Source organism: Bison bison, unplaced genomic scaffold, assembly GCF_000754665.1.
Source record: "Bison bison bison isolate TAMUID 2011002044 unplaced genomic scaffold, Bison_UMD1.0 scf7180017864458, whole genome shotgun sequence".
In the NCBI taxonomy this organism is placed as follows: Eukaryota; Metazoa; Chordata; class Mammalia; order Artiodactyla; family Bovidae; genus Bison; species Bison bison.
In genome coordinates, this window is record NW_011495020.1 from 4,431,731 (window position 1) to 4,443,507 (window position 11,777).

The 11,777-nt window shown below is 38.0% G+C and overlaps 1 protein-coding gene across 2 annotated transcripts in view; it reads right to left on the minus strand.

Moving 5' to 3' along the window:
* Positions 1-274: 274 nt before the first annotated feature.
* The window catches only part of LOC105002820 (RE1-silencing transcription factor-like), a 26,045-nt gene continuing 14,542 nt past the window's right edge, over positions 275-11,777 (minus strand). For both annotated transcript variants that reach the window (XM_010859642.1, XM_010859643.1), the window contains exon 4: positions 275-5,910. In XM_010859642.1, the coding sequence (XP_010857944.1) occupies positions 3,875-5,910 (2,036 nt within the window). In that variant the 3' untranslated portion in view covers positions 275-3,874. The remainder of the gene's footprint in view (positions 5,911-11,777) is intronic.

Below are 11,777 nucleotides of genomic sequence, written 5' to 3' on the forward strand. Positions count from 1 at the left end.
TGGAAAGAAATTACTATGGAAAATCTCCTATACATCGTCTGCAGGTTTTTTTCTCCCTGACCTTCAGCTCCACCTCCCAGAAAACAAATTATAGAAAGAAAGGCTTGAAAGTACTACCCACTGGGACTGTTAGCCCAAAGGACAATGTCTGCCACAATCTTTCTACTTACCATGAGTTATTGTTACCTTGGGTAAAAGATTTTGAAAATTATTAATACACTTATAATTTCAGCCAAATAAATTTGACTTGATATACCAATAATAAACAAAGCCATAAAATGTTTTAAAACTTTATTTCAATGTAACTATACTTACAGAAATACGCATATTGGTTAATAGAATGCAATTTAACTTATCCTACACAATTTGAACCAAAAAACTTGGTACATGGTTTGCTTTAAAAAAGAAAGAAAAAGGATTTGCAGTCTGGTTTATTTTTTATCTATTACAAATGTATATAAAAGATCTTCCATCAAATGCTGCTGAAGTAAACAGCATGAACCTTGAGAAATTAAACTTTGGTTTGTCTCTGAAAAATAACATGTATTGCACTGTAAAAATTAATAAAGTTGGTGCAACAAACATTGTTGTAACGTCTCAATGCCAGTTCATAAAGTTCAATAACTAATGGATGTTGATGAAAATGGGGAGAGTCTATGTATACATGTGAAAATATAAAAGCCATTCAATCTAGTCTGATTTAAAACTAGAAGTCCAGTTCACCTGCTGAGGTCAACAAGGAAACTCTGCACAGTAGCTATTTTTCTGATTTGTGCAAAAAAGAAAATGAAGTTTCTTCCCAAGTTTTTCAGTCTAGAACTGAAACTACAGGAAAGGTATTCTGTCCATTGTCAATATTCATGGGATGATATGCGATGACTCAAGCTTAAATCTGAATTAGCACTTACATGCAAAACAGTCCCCAAAGTTAAAGACCAATTGACTTCAGAAGTCACTTCACAAGTCACTTCGAAAGTCACAATAAAGTTACAATGGCCCTTCTTGGAAGACTAGAGTAAAATACCCAGCCATAGTTGTAAGAAATCTTTCAAAAAATGCAGCCCTTTGTGAATGACACCTCAATTAAAAAAAAAAAAAAAAGAGGGGGGTAGCCCCACAGAAGCAGCTCTGGAAAGAGAAAAAATATATAACTTAATATATCTTAAAAACCAATGTGAATATAGGTTCAGAAGATAGTTAAAAGAGATATTTTTATAAGGCTACCTAGGATTAGGCTTATAACATATTCTAGTCTTTCAACTTTTGCTCTAGGACTAAATATCAACTTACAAATAACATGTTCACCTTTCATTCCTTTATTAAAAGGGAAAATTCTAGCTTCAATCCTATCCAGTGGAGGGGAAACTGAGAAAACAAAAAGACTCAAAACAGTTCCACGTAAATATCACATTTTTTAAATGGAAGAACTTCCAACTAGACCAGAAGTTCTTATTACTAGTACACTTTTCATTGAAACAATTTTTAATAAGTACAAATACATGGCATTAAGTTTCAGAACCTAATATAGGCCTGACAATCAAGTCCTTGTTTTCTGGAAGAAAGGCCTCAAGTCCACTCAATTTCCAGTAACAATGTTTTCACAGATCACTTTAATAAAGGGTTTTAATTTCCTTCATATGTTCACTTTTGGCATTCTAGCCTTAAAATCTAGATAAGAAAATTAACCAAATTCCCCAGAAGTCAAATTTTTTTTTGAAGTATCAAAGAATCCACAATACCTCTTTCCCAAACTGATTCCCAGTTGGCAATTTGTACTTAACATGAATTTTTTCACATATACTGTTAAAGGTAACATACAAAATGTACCCATGAACATTAAAAATAGTTGTCAGAAAGGTTTAACTAGCCTTATAATTTAAGTTTTAAAACATAAATATTTGCAGCTTGATCTTTCGTTGACAATGATTGTCGGAGCTTAGAATTCAACATCATTTACAAATCCCTATCATGCATACAAAACACACACCAGTAACACACAACTTACTCATGTCTTGAGAGAGTCTTCTGCTTCTTTATATCTTTGGCCTCCCAGTCAATTCCAAGTTCAAATGTCTTTTATCAAACTTTAATCTATGATTTTTTATCAAGTTTCCCACCAATACTTCAATATTTTCCTTATCTTTCACGTTGCATTGTCAAACTCTGAAACCTTTCTCAGACATCAGACAAAAGAAAACAAATGAAATATAAAATGGTAATTTTAGAAAAGAATATGGGAGGGTTGAAATTATTCAAGGCTCCCTATTGGGATCATACTTTACTGGACTACAATGAGTAACTGCTATCAATAAGAAAAATCCTTTGCTGGATTCTTTCATACTCTTCGGTGACTGGCCAAAGAATCTACCAACAAAGTTTGGGAGTATATACTCTTCCATACAAAGTACCCTCATAGGAACACCAGAATAGCTACAACTCATTTGAGGCCTCACCTATAGAAAAAGGCAGTCACAGGAACAGCCAGGACACCCACTAGTTGGTGGAGATCCCTGAGAAAGTGTGATTTTTAAAAATCTGGACTGAACTTCAGTTTCACCAGCCTTTCCTACTGTATTCACAGGAAGTAGCAGCTGGTCTACCATACTACCTTTCTCATCCTAGATTTTCTGTATAACTGCTATGGCTTTGGAATCTCACAAACTCATATTGTGTGTAACTTGAAGGAGTAATTATCCCTCCTAGTTCCAGATTTGCAGTTTCCAAATAAAAATTACAGCCCTTTATTCAGCGGAGTAGACATAAACAACCACCATCTACCAATGAGGTTTTCCTCTAAGATACGATTTAACACTGCACTTTTAGGAAGTAGATGTACTAAGACACGTCAAAGGTTTACTTATGGTTGATACTTGAGATAAATATCCATTCAATATAGACCTAGTGGTTTATTTATTGTAAAGTTCAAACTGAGAGCTATGATTTCACTACATCCACTTAAAATAAATAACATTTGAAATGCAGACTCTGGCATATATATGAATTGAACCTACATATTTCATTTGCTCAGAAATTTGTACACAATAATATTCTGCAAGACAATTGCAGCAAAGGGGAAAAAAAGCCTGCCCTTTGCAAACAAGAATAAAAGCATCCCTCCAAAGAGGAAAAAATAAAATGCCATATATGTATAAAGTGTTACTGTTCAACACAAATGCTAGTTCTAGGGAAAAAAATGTAACTGCATAGATTTAAAAAGTGCAATCTTAAGCCATTAAAGCACCAAAACAAAAAAACACACCAAAATCAGTGTTGTTTTTTTTTTTAGGACAATTAACATATACACAAATAAGAAATACCTATTGATCAAAAATCAGGAAGTAAATACCTGAACCGATAGAACATCTACTGTTGGCAGAATTTCTCTTCAAATTCAATGTATTTTCTCATCTTTAACACAATTTTAAAGTGCTAACTTCAAATAAAGCAGGCAAATTCTTCAAGTAATTTGCCATTTAAGTAAGCCAATTTTTATAGGGCTAAACAAGGAATGAAGAATAAACTAAAGTGAACAGGAAGACAGACATGAGAAAAAACTGACAAGTTATTGCTGAACAAATTGATAGAATGCTCTAATACCACCTTGGCATCCTTGGTTCAGTTAAAGGCAAAAGATAAAAATATTTTTAAAAAGCTAACAGGTTTAGATGACCGCTGGTTTAGTATACTAATTCCCTTGGATTTGCTAAAATGTGTACATCTGTAGGTACACGGAGTCCAAGAAAAAGAGTGGGACTTAAAAATCAAGATTGGACAGTAATTAATTTTAAAAACAAAAGGCTGTCTACTACTCCAAATGAATATAAAATGTCAGAGACCTTATACACTAAGAACTGAAGCCTTGACCAGAGTTTCATTACTCTTGCCCTTGAGCTGCCTTTTCAAGGAAGTATACATTAACCAAATGGCGATTGAGGTGTTTGCTGTAATCCTTTTCCTTTCGAAAAGAACGATCACAGAAGATACAAACGAAATCTCCCTCAGCCACTTTGACAGCCAAGGCATCCTTTCCATCTTTCCCACTGGTCTCTTGTGGAACTGGCCGAGCACCGTTCAATCCAGAATCGTCACTGTCCTCTGACGTGTTGTCACTTAGGTCACTTCCATCATGACTGTGGATGCCTTCGTCTTCATCCATTTCCTGAGACTCATTTACTGCCACGGTGACAGGAGGTGAGGCCACAGCAGTTGTGGACACGGCTTCATGTTTTTCTAGCGGTAGAGCAGGAAGTGGTGGTGAAACTGGTTCTTCAACTGCCGAGTCTCTGCTGGGGAAATTCTCTGCTTTCTTCTCATCAGTGTCCATCTCCATTTCACAGAGCATAGCTTCAGCTTGATGTTTATCCTCTGAAGTTTCACCCTCTGGCATATTCAAGTTTTCTTCAGAGGATGAAGTGTTGGCAGATTCCTTGATAACAGCAGCAACACCAGCCAGACTCTTACCTGCCTCTTCTGCTTCCACTTTTTGAAGAGGGGCTTCTTCATTTCCTTCGCCTGCAGGGAACAAATTTTGGTCTTTCGATTCTTCCCCCTTTAAGCTTTCCTTTGGCAGGGGTGGTGATGGTGGGAAGAGATCCTGTGCACTGGCACTTTCTTTTAGAAGCTGCTTGTCTTTAACAGGCACTAAGCCAACCTCAATAAGGACTTGCTCCTTCCGTGCCATTTCACTCAGCATGCTGGACTTTTCCTTTCTATTATCTTTGCGAGGAGACCTTCTGGGGATCGGCTCCATGGGAGGAGGAGGCTCTGTCTCAACAGGCCCCTTCTGAACAACCTCGATCTCAGCATCCCCCACAGGGGGAGGCGGGGGAGGAGGCTCTACCTGAACAGATCCCACCTGAGCAGGCTCTGGGGGAGGAGGAGGAAGAGGAGGAGAAGGCTCCATCTCAACAGGGGTCACCTCAACAGGCTCCATGGGAGGAGATGGCTCCATGGGAGGAGATGGCTCCATGGGAACAGGCCCCTTCTGGACAACCTCGACCTCACCACACCCCACGGGAGGGGGAGGGGGAGGAGAAGGAGGCGGCAGCGGCTCCGTCTGAACACACCCCACCTGAGCAGACTCCATCTGAGTGGGCCGCCTCTGAGCAGGCTGGATGCTTTTCTTACATGATTTACTTCTCACAGTTTTCTTCTTTGTACTGTTTTTCACGCAAATGTTTTGCTTTTTATTCTCCTCTACTTTGCTGTCACCCTTTGGCACTTCCTGGCTATTTTTGGATTTGCTTTCTGCCTTCCTTTTCTTTTTTGTCACAGGTTCCTCATCATTAACAGGCTCTTGTAAGGGACGGGCTTCAGCTTCCACCTTCCTTTTGCTTTTCTTGCTTTTGCAGCTTTTTTCTGAACAGTTTCCCGGGGACGCATCCACTTCTTGACCTTCCATGGCCGATTTGCGCGTTCTGGTGGTCACTTGGCTTGAGGCATTACTACAAGGCTTTTTCTCTTTTGAAACATTATCTTTCTTCTCCGCTTTTACAGACCTCTCATTTTTCTTCCCAGTCACATCCCCTTTTCCTTTTGTCTGCTCTGTTTCTGGTTTCTCACTGGTGAGTTTGTTATCAGGCAAGTCAGCCTCTCGCTTCTTGGTTTTCTTTAGTTTCACCTTTGAGACATCCATGGTTTTATTAGGACAAGTAGGATGCTTAGATTTGAAATGATACTGCAGATTACACTTCTTGGAAGCTGCGTAGTCACATACAGGGCAGTTGAACTGCCGTGGATTAACATGTAGCTCCACGTGTTTTTTGAAGTTACTTCTGTCTGCTGTTTTGTAGTCACAGTGTGGGCAGTTAAGAGGTTTAGGCCCATTGTGAACCTGTCTTGCGTGGCGGGTTACTTCATGTTGATTAGAGGCCACATAACTGCACTGGTCACACTTAAATGGCTTCTCACCTGAAGGTAGACAAGAGATGTTACAGAAGGCACACATTAAGAAATGAATTCAAGATTTTTTCAAATATGTTCATCAAGAAGTGGAAATAGATATAGAGATATACATATATAAATAAACAAAACCACCAAAACTATTTCATGAAGACTTTATCATGCAATTTATATTTACCATATTTATTTGTATATCTTTGCTCTATCCTTTGATTCTCATACCAAATGGAAGAATAATTATCTCAATCATCTTTCAAAAATTCATTAACTAACGCTCTCAGTCACTAGTAAAGAACACAGATTCATCAAGAAGTACACAACAATTACTGGCAAACTAATCTGGGCTTTTTTTTTTTTTTTGGCTACCCCTTGGGGCTTAGGTTCTTAATGTTAATTCTAGGACAAGGGCACTCAAAGAGATAAGGTAATTTTAAAGTTTTTATCTTTAGTTAAACATATAATGGAATAGTACACAAAATTCCCATACATTCATTTAAGATAAACCTTGGAATTTCAAGTATTTTACACTCTCTGCCACACTCCCGGACCTTCCACGTGAAACTTTTAAAACAATGCCTTGGCCTCAGGGAGCAAAACATGTTTTCTTTCGATTTAACCCTTTGTCCTTTATGGCAAGAGCTGAGTCAAACTTTTCCAGTGCCAGAGCTGCTATTCGACAGAAAAAGTTTAACAAGCAACATCTTTTCTTAATTCTCTCCCACCTTCTTCTAGACTGGGCAAAGGAACTAGGTAAATGAAAAGGGGCATACAAATAGATATGGCATATTAAATAAGAACAAGAAGTCATAACCACAGGCACATACAAGACCAGAAGCCTCCCACCCACCCCCAAATTAAAGGCGTAAGATTTAACTCATTCTACCTGAATACATACCCATCTAGATCACAGTCTAGCAAATATTACCAAACGGTATCCAAACCCCACTGGTCCAATGGAATGCATAGCAGAAAAATGGAAATTGACATTTATGAAAATTCATCTCTCGAACATTCTCAAATTCACACCAAATCTTTTTTCATAAAGCAAAACTATTCAGATATTAATAAAACCACATAGATGCTAAGCTTTACCTGATTAAAAAGATGTGTGACGACAGATCACAAAAACTTGTTCAGTTTACGACTACGTTCCCATTGTCAGTGACCACATATTAGTCTACCAACAGATTTCTAAAACACGATGCATTACTCTCTACTTGGTCCTATCTTGTCCTTTCCATTAAATGACTTGAATGGAGACAAACATCTACTTAACATATATAGACACAGAATGGGGAAAAGAAATGTGACATAACTGTTAAGAACTTGTTCTACAATAAGAATACCTGGGGGGATCAAATATGGGGCTCTGCAACTTATCATGTCTTTAGCAAGGTACTGAAAACTCTCTAAGGCTCAATTTCCTCATTTGTAAAGTACTCTTTAAGTGTTGTAAGCTATAAATAATCCAATCCAGTTCGAGCACTTAGTATAGGACAGATGGCCAAATAGTCAAAACACATTGCCTGTAATTCATGACTTTTGGAATAAACTGGTCTAAGTTATAGAATGGCTAAACAAAAGGGAAGATTTCATGTGCTTATCTTGCCTTACTGTATAAATTCTGCCTTTGAGTATACAAAGAGTTGATGAATGGAGTTGATCCCTTTAGGAAAATATTTGAGCTCATAAAAGAATTATAATGAAAATGTCATTTTATGGATTTCCATGGTGGCTCAGTGGTAAAGAATCTGCCTGCCAATGCAGGAGACACAGGTTTGATCCCTGATCCAGGAAGATTCCACATGTTGAGAAGCAACTAAGCCTGTGTGCCACAAATACTGAGCCCGTGCCCTAGGGCCCAAGAGGCTCAACTACTGAGCCTATGTGCCACAACTACTGAAGCTTGTGCACGCGAGAACCTGTGCTCCCCAACAAGAGACACCACGACAGTGAGCCCCCCAAGAGAAGCCCCAGCTCACCGCAACTTGAGAAAAGCCTGCACAGCAATGAAGACCCAGCAGAGCCATAAATAAACAAATGTCATTTTATAAACCCTAATGAATGAGGGTATTTACACAGCCTGCATCAAGTAAGGTGTAAGCCTCCATGTGTGAAACAGTCAGGGAATGGGAGTTCCTAGGATTCTGTTTAAAACTATGATGACATCATTTAACCACTTCCTTCACTCCACCCCCATTTTTGCTTTATTGTCATTAAATCTTTATTGTATTGAAAAATCAATTCATCAAGTTCAGTTTATTAATACCTAGCTGAATGAACATTCTTTTGCCCTGTACCAACAGTTTTAACTTAATTCCCTTTTCCAGTTCTAGGAATATTTACTCATTTTTAATTTTACTTTTATGAATGTGTCATATGTCTATTTTATTCTTCCTAAAGTACAGATATAAGGCACATTCTTATCAAAAAGAGCCCAGGGAGAATATAAAGGGAATTTCTAATTAAACAGTAATAGGGGCATACTGGAGAAGGCAATGGCACCTCACTCCAGTACTCTTGCCTGGAAAATCCCATGGACGGAGGAGCCTGGAAGGCTGCAGTCCAGGGGGTTGCTGCAGGTCGGACACGACTGAGCGACTTGACTTTCACTTTTCACTTTCATGCATTGGAGAGGGAAATGGCAACCCACTCCAGTGTTCTTGCCTGGAGAATCCCAGGGATGGGGGAGCCTGGTGGGCTGCCGTCTATGGGGTCACACAGAGTCGGACACGACTGAAGCGACTTAGCAGCAGCAGCAGCAGCAGGGGCATACTACTCAGCAATAAACAAAAAGTTCTGGTAATGCAGCATGGAATGAATCTCAAAAACATTTTACAGAAGTAAAAAAAAATTAACAGAAATCAGAGTTATCAGTTGAGGGGAAATAGGGGAGTACTGATTGGAAAGAATAAAGAGGGAACTTTTCTAAGGGTAGTAGAAACATTTGGTGTCTTCACCTAGATGGCAGTCAAATAAGAGAAAACATATATAAAGTCACTGACCTGTAAACCTAAGATGTGTGCATTTTCAAGTGTGTAAATTAGACTTAATAAAATACTGTTTAAAAATTTTCAAAATGAACTCCTATGCTAGGAGAATGGGGGAACTATCCAGGGTGATACATACAAAAATATAGTGGCAAACATAAGTTCAATGTATCAGGATCTCTAAACTATTTAAGTGAGGATGGTTCAAAACCATCACTTGTAAACACAAATAAAACACAGAATAACAGCTGATTAGGTTAGTGTGTCTATATATTTCACCACACCATTACTCTGATCCCTTCTGACTTTGGCCTCAGAAGACCTACCTGAATGGAAGTGCTCCAAGGAAATAATCAATGTGGTTTTGTTTCATTAACTAATTTGTCATTTTAGCTAAAATGTACCAACTCAACGGAGCCTAATCTCTTCCAGAAATTAATCTAAGCACACACTTCTGTTCCCTAAAAGATGAACAGGGAAGTGAATGCCCAAGCTGACCTGTAAAGATCAGACTCCAGACCACAAAGAAAGCACCCAAGATGTTTACTCCATGCAACCCAGTTAGGAAGCCTACCTTCCCAATTTGACCACATTTAGCCTCAATGATTTGCAATATAGGATCCACTGGAAATAATTCAGCACACTCATACACAAAACAAACTAGCCATGTTTGTTTCCTGTTAGTGACTCACAAATTATTGGCATCCAATAAAAGACAGTGGCTTTGCTATCTCCATACTTTGTGTTTCTAATTTCATTATTCTGTAGCTTCTTGAGCCATTTGCTGAGCCATAATATTCTGTAAACACTGCTGATGACTAAAACTGAGAGTGTGAAAATATGAAGCCAAACCCTGGCTCTTCTAAATTGGAGGAATGACAAATTAACCTTAGATAAAACATTTATCTTCTCAAAACCAGTGTCCTAATCTATAAACTGGGATTTAAGTATTCTAGAGGTACTAAGATTTGAGATAACAAGCTTCAATTTTTCAGCACCCAGCATGCATACAATAAATAGTTAACCGCTACTCATTATTAACACTTTAAAAATATTTGCTATATTACAATGGGAACTAGTAAAAATCAACTTTAAAATATAGCAAAAGATAACAGTAATCAATGCAAAATCATTCAGGCAATCATTATTGTTTGGTGTAAAACAGAGATACAGATTTATACAGTGACAACAGTATCACTGATTCAATGAAAAACATACAAGTGTGTTGTCATTCTGATCCAGTGACACTAATATAAGGTCAACCAGATATTTCAAGTGAGACACAATTGAAGCATTTAGACTTAATTACCAGTGTACATGTTATACAAGGCACAGGGAAAAAGGAAAAACTAAAGATACCATGAGAAAGCTAAGTTAAGACAAATCCAGGAGAGAGGACATTCCACAGAAAAAATGGTTGTATTGCTTCAAGGCTTTAATGGGGACAATAACAGAACTTATTATCACAAGTGGAGAAGGAAATGGCAACCCACTCCAGTTTTCTTGCCTGGAGAATTCCATGGATGGAGGGGCCTGGTGAGCTGCGGTCTATAGGGTTGCATAGACAAGACAGTTATGAAAATGGAAATGATCTAAGTCATGGAAAACTCTTTTTTTAAAGGCTACAGCACAAATATTAGTAGGATATGATGGCCTATCCTCAACAAAGCATCCATGTTATCCACAGAAAGTGAAACCACGAAGCACCCAAAAGTAATACTAAAAACAGGTTTCTGGTTAAGTGACTCAACTCAGTAGTTAAGAAGATTGAGAAGGAGCATTCAAAGTATAAAACTTGACAAGCATGTAGGGTCAAGAAGGGCCAGTAAACATGCTGTGATCCCTCACAGCTGCTCAAATTAGAATTCATACTGTAATCGAGTCTTAATCACTGACCTAAAACAGAAATACCCAACAGAAATAAAATGCAAGCAACCGAGGTAACTTTAAGTTGTCTAGCAGTCACATTACAAAGGCTAAAAACAAAACAAAACAAAAAAACAAGTAACAATAATTTTACTTACTTAACCCACTATATTCAGCATCATGCCAAAATGTAATCAATATTTTAAAAAGATTATTTTATATGATTTTCTTCATACTGTTTAAACTCAGGTATGCACCTCAATTCAAACCAGCCACATTTCACTAGCTCAGTAACCACATATGGACAGTGGCTATCCAATTAGACACCACAAACTATTATCCTAAGGTAAGGGGAGTTGGGTCTATATACACTTCGGTACACAGCAAAATTTTAGCAGAATTCCCCCATAGGGCTATATATTCTAAATTTAGGAGAATATGCTGATCAGATGTGCTTGTTCACCAAGGGTCAGTGTGACTAAAACGAATTATCCACTCAAGACCACTATGCTAATATTGACCTAACTTTGCTGTCTATCTACGTTTTAAATAATGGGGACCAATTCTGGTTGGTGTTCTCGATAATTTCAGTCACTGGAAGGGATATAAATCTTCAACTTGCTATAGACCTATATTTTATCTATTATAAGTTAATAAATTGGAATCATGGTTATCTACCATTCTTTAAAGTTTGGCTCTTTATAAACCAGCCCTCAGAAGCCCTGTCAACTCCCAGAGAACAAATCCAAATTTCAGAAACTGAGCAGCTATAAGAAGGAATCCCTGGAACCTGGTAACCACACAGTATGAAACTTGGTGTTATGCTCTGTTGGAGGCTAAGGGAGGCAAGGGCAGCTGGGTGGGAGTATGAGAAAGCAGAGGCAGTTCAAAAAGGATTAACCAGCCTTGGCCTATGTTCAACTTTTATTACATCATGGAACTTAAGTTTTGACCTCATGCGAAGAGTTGACTCATTGGAAAAGACTCTGATGCTGGGAGGGATTGGGGGCAGGAGAAGGG